Source organism: Vitis riparia, chromosome 6 (genome assembly GCF_004353265.1).
Source record: "Vitis riparia cultivar Riparia Gloire de Montpellier isolate 1030 chromosome 6, EGFV_Vit.rip_1.0, whole genome shotgun sequence".
Taxonomy (NCBI): domain Eukaryota; kingdom Viridiplantae; phylum Streptophyta; class Magnoliopsida; order Vitales; family Vitaceae; genus Vitis; species Vitis riparia.
In genome coordinates, this window is record NC_048436.1 from 3,046,718 (window position 1) to 3,068,876 (window position 22,159).

General features: G+C 34.6%; 3 protein-coding genes across 3 annotated transcripts; all 3 read left to right on the forward strand.

Moving 5' to 3' along the window:
- Positions 1-10,498: 10,498 nt before the first annotated feature.
- LOC117915678 (putative phospholipid:diacylglycerol acyltransferase 2) lies at positions 10,499-16,386 on the forward strand. The gene is made up of 6 exons (XM_034831309.1): positions 10,499-11,739; positions 12,320-12,542; positions 13,063-13,346; positions 13,821-14,160; positions 15,158-15,423; positions 15,523-16,386. The coding sequence occupies exons 1-6, from the start codon at positions 11,270-11,272 to the stop codon at positions 16,004-16,006; spliced, it is 2,067 nt and encodes a 688-aa protein (XP_034687200.1). The 5' UTR covers positions 10,499-11,269; the 3' UTR covers positions 16,007-16,386.
- Positions 16,387-17,819: 1,433 nt separating this feature from the next.
- LOC117915940 (GDSL esterase/lipase At5g22810) lies at positions 17,820-19,426 on the forward strand. Its single transcript, XM_034831702.1, has 5 exons — positions 17,820-18,092; positions 18,188-18,318; positions 18,425-18,658; positions 18,762-19,017; positions 19,098-19,426. Exons 1-5 carry the CDS (start codon positions 17,852-17,854, stop codon positions 19,289-19,291), a joined length of 1,056 nt encoding a protein of 351 aa, XP_034687593.1. The 5' UTR covers positions 17,820-17,851; the 3' UTR covers positions 19,292-19,426.
- Positions 19,427-20,060: 634 nt separating this feature from the next.
- LOC117916632 (recQ-mediated genome instability protein 2) lies at positions 20,061-20,917 on the forward strand. The gene is made up of 3 exons (XM_034832759.1): positions 20,061-20,376; positions 20,465-20,526; positions 20,600-20,917. Exons 1-3 carry the CDS (start codon positions 20,142-20,144, stop codon positions 20,705-20,707), a joined length of 405 nt encoding a protein of 134 aa, XP_034688650.1. The 5' UTR covers positions 20,061-20,141; the 3' UTR covers positions 20,708-20,917.
- The last annotated feature ends 1,242 nt before the right edge of the window (positions 20,918-22,159 follow it).

Here is a 22,159-nt window from a genome sequence, read left to right on the forward strand (position 1 = left end):
CATGGAGTGCACCGCAAGTAGCACCATAGATATAGCTACTGGGCCTGGGCCTGGGCCCAGTTTTTATATCTGTAATCATTGTGATGGAAAAATGTGTCAAAGAGACGCCATAGCGTGCAAGTAATTTAAATTGAACTTCCGTCTAGATATTCACATTAAATTGTTATCTAAATTAAATAAAGATTAAATTAATATTAAAATAACAACAACTGTACTTATGAAAAAACTAAATGTCATGAAAGCTACGGATGATGAAAGTTATGATTGGAGGAACACAAAATGTACGAAGATACAAATATGATTATTTATATCACCCACTTAAAGCCATGACTATTTCCTGTTTGGAGAAAGGGAGAAAATTTACACACTCTCGTGAAACCCTAGAAGATCTTGAGAGAAATACAGTTGGTAGAGAATATAACATACCATACCTTCATAATTTAAATTGATTTTAAATTAAATTATTTTTATTTTAATTATTCATTTAAAATTTATTACTTGGGTTGCATTTTCCTTTTTACTATTTTAAATTATTTTTTAATTTTATAAAGGGCAAATATGATATCATATTTGAATATGCATCATACCACGATGAAAACACAATCATGGTGAAAGAAGTCAAAGGAAAAAACACTATAACATAATATTGAAGTTTAAGGTTCAACATTACGTCAGAAAAAAATCTTAGAACTAAATCTTAAGATAAATTTCATTGAGTTCCTCTATTATCTTTTTAAAATAATTGCTTAACATATTTAAATAAAATTGTCTGACCGATCATAAATAATATAACATTTTTTTTAATTTATCGTAGGTGTCCGAGGTAGCTTACGCACACCTCGACTAATCTCCCGAGGCCTTGGCCTTGAGAGAATCAAACTAACATAACATAACATCAACTAGACCTACAATATATCACTTTAAACTTAACACCTAATTCCTTCTTCTAGCTTTTGGCATCTCTTAGGAAAAAGATCCTCATACTTTATCATACAATCTCTCCTAACCTTTTGCATAAATTGTTGCATTTATGCCATCAATTGCATTTAGTGCTAGCATACTTTCTTTCAAGTACCAATGAGGAACCACCAAGTTGGAGTTCATTGATTTCTCCAAATCATTTATGCTTCTCTTGGAATTTTCATTCATTGGTTTTAATAAAACCAAAATTACAGAAAATCTTTGTAGAACAAGAGCAAATAGGGGTGATGGATTGACTTTTGGTGCTTAGGAACTTGAGTAACATCTACACCATCACGATGATTGTCTTATGGTATCTCATGATTTAGTTGGAATGCTGAATCAACCATGTACTCATCATCCTTAGCACTTGGAATGCTGCATTTGCACCAGTTGTAGTACCTCCTGTTTCCTGTAATGTCACTTTCATGAAAGCAAGAACCAATTTTGGAAGGCAAAAAAAATTATTGGGAAACATTTGTCTTTGATGCTAGACAGTGCAAATCTTCTTGTTTGGTAGGTAGTATGTTTTCTAAGACAATGCCTTAAAAGAAGTTAGCTTGTTAATGTTCCACAATTAGACTTAAACAAAAGTATAAATACAACCAATTTCTTTAGAATTCCCTTCACATAACCATAGTTTTTAGAAATTGCATACATTTTTTAAGTTAAGTTTCATTTTCAATTATTTATTTAAATATTAAAATTAAATTAGTTTTTTTAATATGAAATTTATAATAATTTTTATTTGAATTTAACTTCATCTAAGAAAACTTAAATAAATATTTACTTGTTAGATTTAAAGGGATTCAATGAAAAAGGAAACTGATATTTCTTTAATGACTTGAAAATTTACTAATGAGACTATAATGTTCTACTTTAATCTCATTCTATAGATAAGTTAATTTTTGAAGTGTAAGTTCATGTGAATATTATAATTTATAGTAGAAAATATTAGAGTCTATTTGGTCATGTAATTTAAAATAGTTTTTTATTTTTAAAAATAGAAAATTGTTTTACAAAATTTCTAACACTGATCGACTATTTTTCTTTAGAAACAAATTTTAAAAACAAAGTGAAATAGAGAACAAAAATTTTCACTAGTTTTTAAAAATAAAAGAAACATATGAGTTTGATTGTTTATATTTTTTACAACTTGTTTTTAAAAACTTGTTTTTTATTCTTTAACTTAAAAATAATTTTTTAAAAACAAGTTTCATAAAATATAACTAAACAGACCTTTAATCTCATTCTATAGATAATTTAATCTTAGTTTGTATTGCAAGTTCATGTGAATATTATAATTTATGGTAGAAAATATTAGAACCCGTTTGGCTATGTGATTTAAAAACAATTTTTTGTTTTTAAAAATAAAAAATTGTTTAAATTTTTTTTTGAAATTGTTTGATGATTGTTTTCTAGAAACAATTTTTAATAACAAGGTGAAGTAGAAAATAAATTTTAGAAAACAAATAAAAGTTGCTTTCATGAATTTTTAAAAGGGAAATAAAAATATAGACATATTTGATCATGTTGTCTGCAACTTGTTTTTAAAAATTGTTTTTATCCTTTAACTTAAAAATAAATTTTAAAAATAAGTTTAAAAAAACATGACCAAATAAGCCTTTAATTTTTGCTCTTCTACCACAAATTATGACTTTTTTTTTTTTTTCTTGAAGGAATTAAATCTCAAATGAACACTAGGTTCTTTTGTTTCCGATCTGTTATCCATATGCTCTTAAGGAATGATGGTCTTTTATATTATGATTATGAAATGTTTCAAATGATTGTTTCATATTTATCACAGTTTACCTTTTCACTCATGCTGTTATTGAAGTAGACACAGGTAATCCCAGAGTTGTCAAAAACCATACTAGACAAGGCTAAACAACTTCTCTCCTAGTCACCCTAATTTTTTTTTTTATTTTTAAAAGAAAAATAAAATGCAATCCACTTTAAAAATAGATGCCTTCCTTGACAACCAAACAAGTAAAGAGACCCATGCACTAAATGCGTATTCAAGGGGCTAAATTCCTTAATAAGCTCCGGGGCCTCTTCATTGCTTGAGAAGCTCCTAGAAAACCCATTTCGATGTTTTTTTTGGTTAAATAGAAAAAATCAAAATATTTAATTTTTTCTGTTCAACTAAAAATACTTTATTGATATTAACTAATATAATTAAAGTGAACTTGTAATTAATAAATTTAGTTTAATTATGTTGATTGATATCAAAGAATTATTTTTACCCGAATAAAAAAAGTCAAATAATTTGACTTTTTCTTTACGGCCAAAAAATAAATACCAACTTCCACTCTCCAAATAAAGCCTACACATGTATGAAAATCTATAAAAAAATTCATCCTCAACGTTCTTTAACAAGCAAGATAGGGAAAAAAACACACCATTCCCACACTAACAACTTAAAAAATCTATCTTTCCAGGAACAATCAATACGATGGGAATACCCCTGGCATCAATAGCATTTCATTCTCGGAAGCACCCACTCACAAGTCCCAACCTCCTTACCAGCTCAAGAGACACTTAGTCCATTTTAGATTCTTGCAAACTCATCTTATTCCAAGAAACAAATTTGAGTTTCATTATTCAACCTTCACAACAAACCACCCATTCCCACCTCTCATTCCTATCAAAACCATCTCATTGATTAAGTCCAAACATGTTCAAGATTAACCATGAAAACATTTTTGTTCTTGATTCACAAAACATAAAGTTTATACCCAGAAAATATTTTCTCCACAACCAAACAAGGGTAAGGAAACAAGTTAACCATCAACCATTTATGCTTCTCTTGGAATTTTCATTCATTGGTTTTAATAAAACCAAAATTACAGAAAATCTTTGTAGAACAAGAGCTAATAGGGGTGATGGATTGACTTTTGGTGCTTAGGAACTTGAGTAACATCTACACCATCACAATGATTGTCTTATGGTATCTCATAATTTAGTTGGAATGCTGAATCAACCATGTACTCATCATCCTTAGCACTTGGAATGCTGCATTTGCACCAGTTGTAGTACCTCCTGTTTCCTTTAATGTCACTTTCATGAAAGCAAGAATCAATTTTGGAAGGCAAAAAAAATTATTGGGAAACATTTGTCTTTGATGCTAGACAGTGCAAATCTTCTTCTTTGGTAGGTAGTATGTTTTCTAAGACAATGCCTTAAAGAAGTTAGCTTGTTAATGTTCCACAATTAGACTTAAAACAAAAGTATAAATACAACCAATTTCTTTAGAATTCCCTTCACATAACCATAGTTTTTAGAACTTGGATACATTTTTTAAGTTAAGTCTCATTTTTCAATTATTTATTTAAATATTAAAATTAAATTAGTTTTTTTTTATATGAAAATTTTAATAGTTTTTATTTGAATTTAACTTTGAAAATTTAAATAAATATTTTTTTGTCATTACGAAGAATTGAAGGGATTCAATGAAAAAGGAAACCGATGTTTTTTAATAAACTTGCAAATTTACTAATGAGACTATAATTTTCTACTTTAATCTCATTTTATAGATAATTTAATCTTAATTTGTATTGTAAGTTCATGTGAATATTATTATTTATGGTAGAAAATATTAGAACTCGTTTGACTATGTGATTTAAAAACAGTTTTTTGTTTTTTAAAAATATAAAATTATTTTTAAAAATTTCTAACAAGATTATTGTTATCTAGAAACAATTTAAAAAAAATGAAATAAAAAATAATTTTTAGATAACAAATAAAAGTTTCTTTCACAATTTTTTTTTTTTTTAAAACGTAGATCTATTTGATCATGCTTTCTGCAACTTATTTTTAAAAACTATTTTTTATTCTTCAACTTTAAAATAATTTTTAAAAACAAGTTTTAAATAAACATGACCAAATAGACCTTTAATTTTTGCTCTTTTACCACAAATTTTAAAAAAGAAAAAAAGAAAAAAGAAAAAAAGAAAAAAAAAAGCAATCCACTTTAAAAATAGATGCCTTCCTTGACAACCAAACAAGTAAAGAGACCCATCCACTAAATGCGTGTTCAAGGGGCTAAATTCCTTAATAAGCTCAGAAAACCCCATTTCCACAGTCCAAATAAAGCCTACACACGTAAGAACATCTATAAAAAATTCATCCTCAGCGTTCTTTAGCCAACAAGATAGGGAAAAAAACACACCATTCCCACACTAACAACTTAAAAAATCTATCTTTCCTATTCCCACATCTCATTCCTATCAAAACATCTCATTGAGGAAGTCTAAACATGTTCAAGATTCAAGTATTAAAAAAGAACCATGAAAACATTTTTGTTCTTGATTCACAAAACATCAAGTTTATACCCAGAAAATATTTTCTCCACAACCAAACAAGGGTAAGGAAACAATTTAACCATCAACCAAATCTCATCCTCAAATCATGGTATATTCCACCAGTACCATCCTAAAACATGAAAAATTAACTCTGATTTCCATGCCTCAATCGCTTCAAAACAACTATCAATAATAACAACAACCAATCGCCTAATCCTAATTTAAAAAAAAAATACAAATCTTTATGAAAATATCTAAATAGGCAGAATAAAAAGTAGTTTGCCAAAAAAGGCTTCAACAAAGAGAATAAGACCTTGGGAGTAAACCCCATATCATTTTATGTTTTTAAAATTTGTTTAAAAATGTTCATAATAAAAAAATTTTCTATACCATTTTTTTTATTATCAAATTTTAAAAACAAAAAATAAAAGTGAGTTACCAAACATGATTCCTAATTTATTTTTAATTAATAAATTTATTTGTTAACTATCCATATTAAAGGTATTATAGACATAAAATATTTACTATAAAAATGTAGATGTAAAGTCAATGTAAAAGAGGTTTTCATTAATTATAGACAATTTGGGTAAAAGAAATTTTAGATTAATTATTTTGATTTAATACTTAAAGTTATATTAAACTTTAAGTCATAGTATTATGTTATTTTATCAAATATATTTAGGACATGTTTGGTTCCCAAAAAATTTGAAGGAAAATGTAAGGGAAATAAAATACAAAGGAAAAGTAAAAGGAAAGAAAAAGTAAAGGAAAATAAAAAAATAGATTAAAAGTTGATAAATTAATTTTTTTATTACTTCAAACTCATTTTATTTATTTTAATTCATCAATATAAAGATTAAATAATTTAAAAATACATAAGTTTTTAATTAGTTTTAATTATATTTGATTTTCTTTGATATTTTTCATAAGAAAACCAAACATGAAAAAATAATTTTCTTTTGTATTTTTTCTTTCCTTAGTATTTTCAGGGAACCAAACATAACCTTAATCTTTAAAAAACTTTGTGAAAAAACCCAAACTAAGATATCCCTCCAAAGTCTGAATTGCATGGTAGAAAGATGTTTTCTAGAGGGTCCATCCCACTAGATACTACATCACATGATTATTACTTACATAATCTTGCAAAAAGCAGGTGATAGAGATGAGATCAATTTAATAGAGGCATTTATTGTTGATTGTTTATTGGTGGGAAGAAAATTCAAGCTTGCTTTTATGAGGATTGGCTATATGGTTGATAGATTTTTAAACATTTTAATTGATGCACCATTAACCAGAGATGAGAGATATGCCTTGAAGTTAAAGGCTAGCCAATACATAACAAGTCTACCTGAAATAGGGTGGGCTACAAAGGAGTAATGACTTTTGGGTTCTGAAGTATTTAGCCTCATAAGAAGAGATAAATGAAGAAGAGGAAGAGAAGGATGAACTAACTGGGATGAAGTCGGTAGGAGGATCACGATCTTAATAAGAAGCATCTACCTTGAGACCTTTTAGTGGTCAAAATGAGGAGAGGCTGAACATGTATTAAAATAACACATATTTAGGGAGCCTACGTTATAATTATATTTTCTTATCCTACACAGTACAAATATTGTTTTCATTAACCAAATTTTAATGAAAATACGTCATATTCCACATCAGTTATGAAAAGAAGTTCCTAACATTATATATAGGGTATACTCATCTTAGCTATGTTAATGCTTTTTAAAGTTGTGAGTTAGAGCAAATAATAGTATGAGTGAGTATTAAGGCTAATTGTGATATTTCACATCAATTAGAAAGAGAAGTTCCTACTAAATTAATACCTTCAAATTAGGTCTAAAGAGGCTTGCTTCTAATTCAAGTAAGAATTTAGGGCATATTTGTAAACAATATGATGTGATATTTGATCCATCCATGCATCAAATATCAAGGGCATGATGTGATAGGTGTCATGTTAGTGGAGAGTGTCTTGAACTTAAAATAAAGTATAATATTATGTTTCAAGATACATGCTGCTTTGTAATTAATTGTGTCATGAAGCTTATATGTTATACAAAAATTCTTACTCTCATTGGACTATTTTTATCCATATGCATTAATATTACAATTGAGAAAAATAAAAATAAGAGGATTGAGTCATTTCTTTTGACTCACTATTATTATATAATATAAGTAGAGAGGTTGATTGTGCTTGATGGCTTGAGAAAATGGCTTACTTTGTGAAAAAGAAGCTCTTTGGTATGCTCGGATAAGAGAGAAAAAATGGAACTGAGAGAGAGCAAAAGAGAGTATGAGAAAAGACTTCTACTACTATTAGAGTAGCAAAAGTAATAAAAAAAAAAAAGAGATTTTCACTACTCTAAGAGTAGCAACTAGGTTGTTTTTGCATCTTTTTATGTTTTATTAGTTCCAATTCTCTTGAAAAGTTTGGATGACACATATCAAGGATCATTGTGAAAAATAATTCAATTAAAATGGATAGTTTAGTGTTTGATTGATGCAATAATTATATGATTATGTGAACATTAAATGTATCAATTTCATGTCAATCACATGGGTTGACTTTGTACAACTTGTTTACTAAAACACAAGGGTCGTTTGAAGGTCCTCTTATGTGGTTGCCTAATCATAGAGGGATATTATGGTTTGTACTACATCTTGTTTTCTTCATAAGGTACCTAATTTTGTTAAGGATTGACAATTGACCATCTTTTAGTCATGCTCCTCGAGGACTTTACGTAAGTCTCCTTAATATGTTGTCATTACTCTTCTATCTAAGCAAAAACCTCGATGCATTTATTTACTAATCTTTTGGTCCTTTCTTGGTTCCAACTTCAATCTTGTTAACAACAATTGGATATAAGTTATTTTCAATCCACGTCACTTCCTTGCCTTTGTGAGGAAATTTGAAGTACCTTTGTCAATAGTATTGTTCTAGATTCCATTGTAACTACATACGAATTTGTGGAGTGTGTCCAATAGGTTATGTCACTTGCAATAGTGCGGCCTTCTAGAATCTTTTACAATGTTGTTAGCTAAAAGATGATCAAAGATCTTGTTTGCATTTGAAATATCAAAAGTTTAGTTTCAACTTGCTTCAAATGCTCCCTTCCTAAGTATCCCAATATTCAATGGATTCTTTATTAATACAAATGGGGAGAGGAGTACTAACAGTGATGTTAATACTTTTGATTGGTGGTTTGGATAAGGCTTTGCACACATACTCATTCTTTCCAATCTTAGCCACATATGTCTAAGGGTTGCTTCATTTCCTCTACTTCCACTATTGATACTTCTAGGTTGGGGTAATGCAAATATGTTCCTTTGAATGTATTTCTTTTGTGGCACTCAAACAAGCCACAAAATTTCATTCTTTCAAATTTCTTCTATAGTTCTATGTTAAGCCTATTTTGTGCTAGTTTTATGAAATTTCTCTAGTAGATTAACTTAACATTTGTATCGCAACTTCTTAAACCATGAAATGACCTACTAATCCTATGTAGGCCAACTCCATAAAATTCCTACATTATGTTGGCAATTTGTCCCCTATTGATCACTAAACCTTCTTAGGTCATGCAAACAATAGAGTAGGAGGTGCCACATTTTGTTCCCACCCTGAAGCCTAAGGGGCTTGTTCTCATCCTTCTGCTCTTATTAACAAAAAAAAAATATTCTCCTTAAAATGGTATCAAGGATCATTTGTCTTGCCATAGCTATAGTATAACTCTCTAAAAGACATATTTATTAAGTTAAAGAGGAAGAATCGATTGTAGATATATGGGTCAAGTGAAAGTTGCCAGGTGATCTAGGAGTTGAATTGAACTTGACAAACCTAAGCATTTTGCCGTCAAATTTATCATTCTTTGAACACTTCTTTCAATAACAATTGAGAGTTAGTCAGTTTGATTATCCAAATAGGCAATAACTTGTGAGAAATCTTGTGTATTTGATTCCAATTGCAATATCAAACTTGAAAGGCTAGTAGCATTGTTATCTTTCTAGTTTAAGGGTCAAGGCAGTTGGTTTTTTGTATTTCAAGTGGAAGAAGGTACATTGAATTGTTTGACAACTCTTTACCCTCCTAGCATAAATTTCCTTACCCAACAAACACAATGCCAGGAATAGTATTCCACTAAACTCTAAAGTATTTCAACTACTTAAAATATTTTGTATTTTAATTGGCACAGTGCTTTTACTAGGCATACCAAAAAATAAGTATTACACCTTTCACCTTTTGGTATGAAGTGACACATAGAATTTGGTGACCGTGATGATATGTGTGCAAACATATTAGATAAACTTCGCTCTCAAAATTGTTACTTTATTCTTGTTGTAGGAATTAGTCACCACCTCCAAATAATATTTTACCTTCCAATGGTGTGTATGCTTGGAAGAGTACATTCCAAATCAACTTTATCATACGAGAATACCAAAAAGTTGGAATACGAATACAGATTGCAACAAATATAAATCTCATTTCAAGCTTTCATTTCATTTTATTCCTATTCTTCCGGTCATTCATTCATAGAAGAAACTAACCAAGAAAATGGCCAACAATATGTATCATGAGCCCCTTGTATTGATATAGTGAGTGTGAGGTGTGGATTCTCTCTTTAGTCTTTGCTGACAAAGGGCTATAATGCGAGGGATTGCCAATTAATTATGCCAAATTTTAATGCTAAATAATAAAAAATGGACTAATCATTCCAAAAGTTTTGAAGTACTCGAAAAGGAAAAAAGACCCATTCCATTGAAATGAGCTGCCATGTTCTCCAACATTTAATGCACTGAGAAAGCGCACCATGTCCACAGGGTAAAGGGGAGTTAAAAAGGGAAAGAGAAAGGGCAGTAAGTAATAAGACCTGAACTCAATTTCTCTAACACTTTGTCTTCAGACTGCTCACTGGTAAAGGTAAGAAACACGATTCCGACCGATTAAATCCAACTCCACTCCACCAATGCCATTATTCTTAGCAAAGACCTTGGCTGCTCTGCTGCCACTGCTACTGCTAGTCTGCTACTGCCCCTGGACCTTTGCAGCCACAACAACCCTGGATACAGAAGAAAGAACCAAAAAGAATATCATTAAGCCATGCCCATCAACACCCCCATCTCCTTAAACATTGTGCCTCCTCCTCCTCTCTCTCTCTCTCACTCACTTTCTTCCTTCTTTTTTTTTTTTCTTTCAAATTCTCAGTTTCCAATCAGGTCCACCACCACCACCACCACCACTCCAACTAGCTACCACCAGAGAGTCGTATGCAATTTGGGTATCTGTGTTTTTCGTAGTGTGTGCAAAATTTCCGATGATTGGGGGGCTGCAGACCACCACTAGCTGGCTGAGCCCCACTTTGGATCCTCCATGTCCCTTTCTCTCCCTTAACCATGCCATACACCCCTTTTTCTTTCTCCATTCCTCGGGACTTTATCATTTCAGACAAAACTCCACAAAGGGTTTGCAATTTTCTGCACTCTGATCCTCTTTTCTCGGTCTCAGACGAAAGGAAGATAAAGGGAGTAAAAGCGACACGCACGTGAGAGTGAAAGGCACCAGTCCCCTATATAAAGCATATTTTAGACACGTCCGCAAGGCTATGGTGACAAGTGCTCAAGTCTTGCATGTAAACAAAAGGACAAGTGTCGTGGTGTGCAACCGTAAACCTTGGCTTTGGAGTCTGCCCCTTGTTTCATACCCACAGCAGGTAGAGATCCAAAGCCCCACTCACACACTACTTACACACTCTACAGCTATGCTGGCTGTAGAAGAAGTTCAATTTCTTCTCCATTTTTTCATGTGTTCGCTCCTGGTGCAATCTCACAGAACCCATATCTTCTTCTTCACCACGTGTTCCTCCTTTTTGTGACGGGTACCCAGCCCATACCTCGTGTTTTTGGCAGTATAATCCACTGCCATTGCTCTCCATCTCTCAATCCCTCATTTTCCTTTATGGGTTCTTCTTCTTCTTCTTTCTTTTGATAGATTTTGAGTGGCTGGGTCTATAATGGCTTCAATTCTCCGATTTCGAAAGCTATGCTATGTGGAGCCCGTGAAGTGTTCGTCACTGGGGTTTGAATCATTTGAGACCCCAAAGATTGAGAAGAAAGATGATGAGGGTGCAGTGAAGGCTGTTGAGAGTACTGTTGGGGAGAAGCAGAAGAAGAAAATCAGCAATAGGCAGCCAAGAGAATGGAGGTGTATGGATTACTGTTTCTTGACAGTTGGATACATGTGTACTGCCTGGTGGCTTCTCTTGTTTCTGTACCACTGTTTGCCAGCTGCTCTGCCTGGCTTTCAGGTCCCGGAAGCCCCCGGTGCGCGGCTTAGGCGCGAGGGCTTAACCGCCCTTCACCCGGTTGTTTTGGTGCCCGGCATTGTCACCGGTGGCTTAGAGCTTTGGGAAGGTCGACCTTGTTCTGAGGGCCTATTCCGGAAGCGACTTTGGGGTGGCAGCTTCACTGAAATATTCAAGAGGTAACCTTCAATTGGAGCATTGCTTACACCGTTCTTTCAATTTTGTAAGTTATTTGAATTGAAATCATAAACCCATTTGAGAATTCTGTTCGGATTTAAGAGCATGTGATTAGTTTTTAGAAGAGTGGTGATATACAATCATAATTGAATCCCTCGGATTGCTTTTCCAATACGGATATGGTATAAATATTTATCATTTCTCCATGTTTACCTGCCATAAATAAATCTATGTTTTGAAGAACCATTTTCTGAGATACGTTTAGTGGTATGAAAGCATTTTCCCTTTTGGAGTAGCGTTACATAAACTCAACAGTCTCTGCAATGGTTCTTCTAGCAGAAACATGACATAGAATCTTTTGATTGAAAAAGATTCCCCCAAGAATCAAAATCAAGAACTTCATTTTCACATGTCCTTTTCCTTTCAGAAACATTAATTTAGTGATGACTGATTCCACACTATTATTTGGACAACAAAAGAAAAGTCTTCCTTTAGTTTTTCACATGTTAGTGTTTTCCATTTAAGAGGTGTAAATTTGGATTGGAATTGTGAACTCATACGGGAATTGTGCTGGAATTTTAGGCCTTTGTGCTGGTTAGAGCATCTGACCCTGCACAACCAAACAGGGCTTGACCCACCAGGCATTCGTGTCCGAGCAGTTCCAGGGCTGGTTGCGGCTGACTATTTTGCTCCTGGGTACTTTGTCTGGGCTGTACTTATCGAGAATTTGGCACGAATTGGTTATGAGGGGAAGAATTTGTATATGGCTGCTTATGATTGGAGACTCTCTTTCCAGAATACAGAGGTTTCAAGATTACTTCTCTGATTATCTCCTCAGCCATAGCATTCCACCAACCTAAACATACATTCTGCTTTGTTACTAAGAATTCGATGTTGTAGCATCAATGACCTTGAAGCATGTTTGATTATTTATAAGCCTTAATTTTTGGATAACATTATTAAGGTAAACCAAGGTAGAGTGTTTGAACAGCACATGGAACTGAAAACTTTGTGCCTTGTTTTGAATCATTTAGACAAAATCATGACAAACCCTTTTTGTTTTTTTATAGAAAATATGGGACATGATTTTTTTAGTAAGATTTTTTGTAGTAGGATCATAGTAAATTTTGAAATATATGCTTTTTTGATGCTATCAGAAACATGATGAAATCATTTCATTTCCATGTGTTATAACAGCACACTCTTTTCTCCTTTTCCTGAACTCCTATACTGTTTTTTCTTTCAAATTCACTGCATTAGTAAGGACAAACAGATAGAACCGAATTGTGTTTCCTCTAATCTATTTTCTAATTGGGAACAAGCAGATCCGGGACCAAGCTCTTAGTAGGTTGAAGAGTAAAATTGAGCTTATGTTTGTAACCAATGGAAATAAGAAAGTGGTGGTGGTGCCTCATTCAATGGGAGTTATCTATTTCTTCCACTTCTTAAAATGGGTTGAATCCCCTCCTCCTATGGGAGGTGGTGGCGGAACGGGTTGGTGTGCCAAGCACATCAAAGCGATCATGAACATTGGCCCACCATTTCTTGGTGTTCCAAAGGCTGTCAGTAATATATTCTCTGCCGAGGCCAAAGACGTTGCTTTTGTGAGGTTAGTCTTTGGAATCTTTTCCTTCTGTGGAACTGGCTTTCTGGTAATGAAAATCAAATTGGATGGATTTGAAGACTCTTTTCTTCTGCAGAGAAATTTCCTATTAGTTTGTTTTTTAGTTGTGTTAAATATCATTTTGAAAGAAGTATGAACTATGTTCTATAGCTTAAGGAGACTAATGGACTCTACATGGTGGAAGTGAAATGATTCTGTTTTCTTTTCCATAGCATTTGAAAGTAGGAAAGACCCTCTCAAGTGGAAAATGGCTGAATAATCAGTTGACACCAAAATGGCATAGATTGTTCGAATTATGTGAAGTGATTCGTAATAGATGAACTTCAAATGATATGTAAAGCAACTAGACTCACTTCAAATGCTGTATAGATGATAGAGGACCTATTACATTTTCATTTGATGTTCAAACACCACACAAGATTACATAATGGATTTGACTCTCTTGTTTGGTCCTCGCAGATCCATGGATCCTGGTGTTCTAGATTCTGAGATTCTTGGGCTTCAGACCCTTGAGCATGTCATGCGGGTCTGCCGAACTTGGGATTCCATCATTTCCCTGATCCCAAAAGGAGGAGAGACCATCTGGGGCAACTTGGATTGGTCTCCAGAAGAAGGGTATAATTGCGATTTGGCAAAGAAAAGATATGCACAACCATCCTTACTTGACAGTAATGATACCAACAGTGATGGAAAGATGGAGTTTCAAATAAAAGAGTCTGTGAGGTATGGAAGGATAATCTCTTTTGGAAAAGCAACATCACAGTTACCTTCTTCCCAGCTCCCCAATCTTGGTTCCAAGGTACTATTTTCTCTTCTTCATTTCCATTGTTCTTGGTGCAAAAGGACTAAACTTATCGCATGATGTGTATACTAGTAAAACTCTCCAACTAATGACTAAACTTTGTCTTTCATTATTTTATCATCTTGTTACATAGCGAGCTTGATTCCACCTATTCTCTGAGAAACCAAGATGCTTTCCATTTATTTTTGGTAGAATATCAAAATTTTTGAGTGTCTAGTTATTTGTGGGATATTGGGGTGTCCCATGGAAATTGAATTGGTAGATAATGTTTAAGTGGGATTTGAAAGATTTCATTGTATTTTTAGCATTAAATGATATTGAAGTGGATTATTTTGAATGAATCCATTGTATGTTTAAGTGTCTAAATGGATCTGTATGCATTTCTTGAACTTGTCTAAATTTCAGATTTTTAGGATATCTATAATTGACCTTGTTGTGCCATCTAGTTGTTCGAACATGTTAAGCTACCAATTGATATAAAAACCTAAGTGATTAGGTAGTGAGCTGATAACATGTATCAATCACACCAACTTTCTTATGCTAAAGTCCTAACACCCCTCTAGTAGCAAGGTTTGAACTCATAACCTCTCATCAAACAAAGCTCTGATACCATATCAAGCTACCAATTGATTTAAAAGTTTGAGTTAATCAGTAATCAACCAACAATGTATATCAAATCAATTTTCTTACAATAAAACCCTAATAGAATGCTTTGTAAAAATTGATTGCTTTTTAATTTGCTTGAGATATCACCCAATCCCATTGTTTCTTCCTTGAACAAGGAATCTTCTCCAAGGAAACAGGTTAAACTTGCTTCTTGTAGGAACCACTTGAAGAGAAACATTGCTTGAAATTATTAACCCATGCATTTCCATTTGTATTGATTGTCAATAATCCATACTTGGTAATGTTTCCAATATTCCATTTTAGTAAAAGTTTGAGTTAGGTTCTTTGTGTTGCTTTTATAGGGAAGGACCTAATTTTTCCTTGGCAGGATTTTTTGCGCACAAGTAATCCCACGAAATTCAACTCATTATGCAGCGAGGTTTGGACTGAATATGATGAGATGAGCAGGGATGGCATCCGGAAAATTGCAGAAAACAAAGCTTACACAGCTAGAACTTTTCTTGATTTACTTCGCTTTGTAGCTCCGAAGATGATGCAACGTGCTGAGGCTCAGTTTTCTCATGGAATAGCTGATAATTTAGATGATCCTAAATATGCCCATTATAAGTACTGGTCCAATCCACTGGAGACCAAGTGAGTATCCACACCTAACTTCGGAAGAAGTTGCATATAAACAGGCACATATAGTTGAAACATTTTAGGGTGATACTCAGATACTGATATGTGTTTCAGGTTGCCTGATGCCCCAGATATGGAAATTTACTGTTTATACGGTGTTGGACTTCCCACCGAAAGATCATATGTGTACAAGCTTTCACCAACTGATAGGTGCAAGAGCATTCCTTTTCGGATTGATAGCTCAGCAGAAGGAAGTGATGGTGGCTGCTTGAAGGGTGGGGTATATTTTGTAGATGGCGATGAGAGTGTTCCAGTGCTGAGTGCTGGGTTCATGTGTGCCAAAGGGTGGAAAGGAAGAACCCGGTTCAACCCATCTGGCATTGCTACATACGTAAGGGAGTACAGGCACAAGCCACCAGCATCTCTGTTTGAGGGGAGGGGAGTAGAGAGTGGAGCTCATGTTGACATCATGGGAAATGTTGCGTTGATTGAGGATGTATTGCGCGTTGCAGCTGGTGCCACCGGTGCAGAGATGGGAGGTGATAGGATTTATTCCGACCTAATGAGAATGTCGGACAGAATAAATCTTCGGCTGTGAGTACATTGTTGTGATAATGTTGGAGAGCTTGACGACCAGGATAATTAACTGTCATGATCACCATCAAAGGAGGCTGCTGGTGCTTATGAGGCAGCCTTGCTTGTGAAAAGCGACATCGCTGGAGTGAAGGATATGAGCTAATTAGTAGGTTGATCATTGAGGATCATTCATGGCTACATTGCTACATTGGCTTAAGAAGAAGACTCAGAGTAGATATCAATTAGGCCATCCTCTTCTCTTCTCAAAATAGCAATTTTCTGAGTTTCTGTAATCAAATAATGAGCTTTTTTGTTTTTTTCTTGTTTTCCCAAGAACTCTAACCAATAATACTCGAATTCAGAGGCGCTTTACAGCATTACCTCAGGGAAAATCTTGGTGAACCTAGGCTATAAGGGCTGGTTGTCCCAATGTTCCACAAATAACCAGTTTGCTTTTAGGCAGTTGGGCTTGTTCTCAAAAATGGCTGACAATTCTTGATATTTACCTGCCCTGGTGATATGAGTTCAATACAACTTGTGCCTTCTCACCCTGGTGGTATAATGGCTAATAGAGTTTGGCTAGGCCACTAGTATAGAACTAGGCTTGAATGCCATATGTTCAAAGCCCAAATTGAATACATACCCGGAAACATATAATAAAATTATCCCAACACATCCCAAGATCTTCACCATTAGAGAGAGAGAGAGAGAGAGAGAGAGAGAGGGCCCTCCAAGTCAAAAGACCAAATCTCATGATGCATGTATTGTCTTAATTACTTCAGAGAAGGGCTAGCTTTTGATGGTGATTAGTAGGTTGCTGCATGTAAGATCAAGGGCACTTTATAGAAAACACATGAAAAGGGTCAGGGTTTTGCAGCTGCTGCAGTCTCATTGAATTCAGTTGACCCTTTCTCTCTGATTTGGGAGGGTGTCTTAGAAGCTAGAACAGCTCAAACTACAGTTGAATAAGGCACGCCACTTGAATTAGGTTGGAACCACCACCTTTATTTTTCTGCTATGATATTGGTGCTCCCTTGGGAGAGCCCTGTTTTTAGGTAAGAGATCATATTCTTTTACCTTATAGATCAACCTTGTTGGTCTATGCATATTGTAGAACAAGTTTGATTTTCCATTGCCCTTCAAAATTCAGCAAATTGGGCCTCTTTAAGCTACTATATTGGTGACAATAAAGCATTTGAATTATTATCAAATAATAATAATAATAATACTCTTTCCAAATGAGTTATCCAAGAATTCTTGCAAACTTCATAAATAAGTGAAGCTTTTATTATGAAGTATCTGAACTTTTTCTTCCAATATACAAGAACATTGTTTCTTAGTTGAGAGCTTGTTGGGAAGACTAGTTATAAATACAAAAGTGTAGCATTGTGGATTCAAATATATCCTTTGTTTCAAGTGAAAATATGATGCCAAATGCGCCCATCAATTATATGGCTCGATGATTTGTTAGAGCAGGCTACCCCATGACCCAAAAATAAATCCATAAGTCTGAACTTAATTAATAAAAATGTTCTTTGTTTGTCACAGCCCAAAAACAACTCTACCTTACCCTAAAGCTAAAAACTCACTTAAATATGGGGTTTGGTTGTTTTTGATCAGAAGCCTATCAACATAATACTTTTGAGTTTCGACCAGACTACAAATGAAAGATTTCAATACCCCCTTGATGTTGACTTATTCTTTTTGCACATATCTGAAAGCTGGAAATGATCAGATTTTTTAAAGCTCTAACTTGACAGCTGCTTTCAAGCGCACTCCCTTTAAATCTCCCTTTCCCCTGTTACTAGTTCATCACCTTCTTTCTTTGCCCATTAGCAAGTTTCATTGCTCACAACAGCAGAAAGATATGGGGTTTCCAGGTTCTTTCTGGGCTTCATGGCTGCTTGTTGTTATGGTGGTCTCTGTGGCTGAAGGACAGCCTCTGGTTCCTGCAATGTTCATATTTGGGGACTCAGCTGTTGATGCTGGCAACAACAATCACCTCGACACCATCGTAAAAGCCAACTTCCCTCCTTATGGAAGAGATTTTATCTCTCACAAACCAACTGGAAGGTTCTGCAATGGAAAACTAGCCTCAGACTTCACTGGTACTTACTACTTCCATCTCAAAAACCTCATGCACCCTCTTTTGCTTTCTTGATTTAATGGGGGCTTTGTTTCTGCTGTTCCAAAACATTCACAGCTGAGAACATAGGCTTCACTTCATACCCACCAGCTTATCTCAGCAAAGAAGCCAAAGGAAACAATCTCTTGATTGGTGCCAACTTTGCCTCAGCTGCTTCTGGTTACTACCACACCACAGCAAAGTTATCTGTAAGACAGAATGAGAACAGACCTCTCTCTTTCCCTTTCTCTTTAGTATTAGGTTAGATGATGTATATGATGATTTGTTTGGGATTAACTAATTCGATGTTTGTAGAATGCAATCTCACTGAGTAAGCAGCTGGAGTACTTCAAGGAGTACCAGGAAAGGGTTGCGAAGATTGTAGGCAAGTCCAATGCGTCATCAATAATCTCTGGTGCGGTCTATCTCGTCAGTGGTGGGAGCAGTGATTTTCTTCAGAACTATTACATCAATCCTCTTCTCTACGTGGCCTATTCTCCTGATCAGTTCTCAGACCTTCTCATACATTCCTATTCCATTTTCATTCAGGTCTTTCTCCCTTGTAACATCCACCCTTGTTACAATGTGGAATGAGTTCTAATCAAAGTATTTGCATGCATGTGAATCTATGTATTATTTGAATATATGACAGGAACTATATGGGTTGGGAGCAAGGAAGATCGGAGTTACATCGCTGCCACCTCTAGGATGTGTGCCTGCAGCCATCACAATATTTGGCACTGACAGCAACGACTGCGTGGCCAAATTAAACAAAGATGCAGTTTCATTCAATAATAAGCTAAATGCCACTTCTCAAAGCTTGCTAAATAAGCTTTCAGGACTTAATCTCCTCGTTTTTGACATCTACCAGCCTCTCTACAACCTTGTCACCAAGCCTACTGAAAATGGTATGTGCAGATTTCTTTTGCCTACTGGGCACAGGATAACAAATCCAATTAGGCCTAAGATTTGAGTTCTGTTTTTACAGGGTTCTTTGAGTCAAGGAAGGCTTGTTGTGGAACAGGGTTGCTAGAAACATCAATTCTATGCAATGCCGAGTCGGTGGGAACATGTGCAAATGCAACAGAGTATGTATTCTGGGATGGATTTCATCCCACAGAGGCTGCTAACAAAATCTTGGCTGATAATCTCCTGGAAGATGGCATCTCCCTCATATTCTAATCCTATGCTTAACAACATTTCTCTACTTGGGAGTTTGGTTGTATTTGAATTTATATTTTCTATGGTGGGTGTATTTGAATTTATCAAAGTGTTACGCAATATGAATAAAGTTGCTTCTATGATTTGATTCTACCACAAAAGTTCATCTAGATGACCAATATCATTACATGAACTTTGCCCCATCAATTTATGTATGTTATCATTAAAAAAAAATTGAAAATTTGTATTGTTCTACCCATTCTTTAGTTGTAGATAAATAATTTAATGGTCTGTTTCGTAATTGTTCTTTAAAACAGTTTTTTATTCTGAAGAATAAAAATTTGAAAAAATTGTTTGACTAATAAAAACAAATAACATCTTTTAATTGTTGTTTTATAGTGTTTTATGTTGTTTTCATTTATGTTTTAAAAGCTATTTTAAAAAATGATTATACAAATTGATTAAAAATAAAATACTATACATAAAAATAATTTGTAAGATATATTTAAAAATAGGTTAAAAACATTTTAGCTTTTTTAATAAGATTTATATTACAAAATATCGGACAACAATTTTTGAAAAACATTCTAAAAAATCGTTTTTTAAAACTATTTTCGAAAACTACCCAAGAACCTCATATACTAAAAAACTATTAATTTTTATTACTAACCATGTTAACTTAGTAAAAAAGTGATAACAACATGCAATTAGGGTTCTTTAGTTTAGAGAATTAGGAACTTAGGATTATTAGAAATAGAAAATGGAAGGGAATAAATAGGGGGACGTGGGAATCCCTAAATTTGAATGCAGGATGGCTCTCAAAATTAATATCAGAAATGAGAGTGTGTGAATCAGAGAGAGAGAGGGGAAGATGGATTACAGCCTAGCAGCGCTGAAGGTGATGTGCGGACAGCTGAGAAAGGCCAAAGAAACGACGTCGCAGAACGCCTTCACACTCGGCGGCGTCCTCTTCCAACGCGCCTGGTTACAGGGCGTTTTGGTCTCCGTCTCCGATGACGCTCAAGGCCGTTTCGTTCTCGACGACGGCACCGGCGTCATCCATCTCTCCCTCTCCGGCGATTTCCTTCACCGCAATTGGAAGATTGGTGCGTTGTTTGCTACCCCCTCTTCACTTCTCTAGCACCCTACTCTTGCGATGTTCTTCTCTAAAAAGTAACATCTGAATGTGTGTAGGCATGTATGTAATGGTGGTGGGAGGATACTTCGTCCGTTCAGGTGAACCACCCATGATTAAGGTAAACCACCCCCACCTACCCACCTTTTCTTCTTCCTTCTCATTTCTTAGATTCTAATATAATTGAATTCCAGGTACACAAGATTGTTGATCTTTCCCCGTTTCCAGATCGAGAGTCAATGTGGTATCTTGAAGTCATCGAAGCGTTCAAACTCTTCTATCAACCTCTATATGAAGAATGACAGCACCCACATAACTCTGGCTCATCTCTGGCCCCAAACCCCCACATTTTGCTTAATTCTGTATGACAAAATACCCAAATCATTTTTCCCTCCTCTCCGTCAATCTTTGTCTTGACAGTAATCCAATGTAGGATATGGGAATGCTTATGTCTTCGTCTTTACATCCATGTATATTCTTTGATATCAATACATTCTTTTTTAAAACCTTAACTGTAGCATCAACAACTTCAGTTTTATGATTTGTATCTAATTTTATAGACCATTTTTGAACTTGTTCTTCACACAGTCCCAACCCACACTGACTAAAGCACTTGGGATTAATTATAACAAGCCATGGCTGGTCATTGTTGATGCAGCAAGTGACCCACATAACAAAATCAGTACCTCTGAACTGAACAGTTGTCTTCTTTCACTCTTGGATTTTTGTAAGGGTTCCTTAGGATTATCTTGGCTCATTTCTGAACTGGCCAGCAACAGAATGTATGGCTAGAAAAAATTGCATGCGACTATTAGTTTCATGCTGGGATGCAGAGAGAGGTCAGTGTCTTTTGCTGTGCTTTCCTGATGATTGGTAATAGTAATCCTTGTTTCTTGCAAGACAGACAAACCAGATTCCTCCTAGCAATTTCTGAAACCCACTGTTTAGATTTGTGTAAGTGAAGTTCCAAATTTGAAGAAACTTTTATGGAGTGTATGGATCAGAGCTGTGCATGATGACATGCCAAAGATGATGGAGGTGTGGAGATCTTTTGAGATTGACCAATCCATGAAAGATGATCTTCTTACAATTTGTAAGAGAAGACTACAAGAATTTCATCCATCAAGTTAAAACCTCTTTATTGAGTGGAATCTGGTTAAAGCTGTGGAATCAACTTTATTATTCAATAAGAGTAAAGATAAGTGAATTCATATAGGAAAGAGTTATCACAGACATTTAACTCCATGGGAATCATGAACACTCTTCACATCCTGTGTTCGTATAGTTTCAGTAACAAAGAGGTTATATAGAGCATGAGTATTTGTGGGAGCTGATGTCAATCATCTTGGCTCTTGGAATTTTACAATACTGTAAGCTGCACTGCAGAAAATCATTATGCAGCTCATGCTCCTTTCTGGGTCACGAAAAAGGGAAGACAATAAATTTTGGTGATGTGTGCTTGGAACTTAGTGAGACTTGTGTTCTGTTTGAGCAAACTCATTTCCATCAGGGGTAGGAGAGAGTACAATTCAAGAGGCATATGACTAACAGACTAGTTTCCAGGGACCATGGTGGACACAGCAGTTGTATGCCGGTTTGAGTTTGAGTTCTATCCTTGTAGTCGATATGATTGCCTTGGGACAAGCAAGCAAATGCACTATCAGATGGTATATGACTAGCATAGGTTTACTTCTGACCAACTGCAGCAGCTTTTTCATAATTTGTCTTTCACCTTATCTAGGTTTGCAAAACCC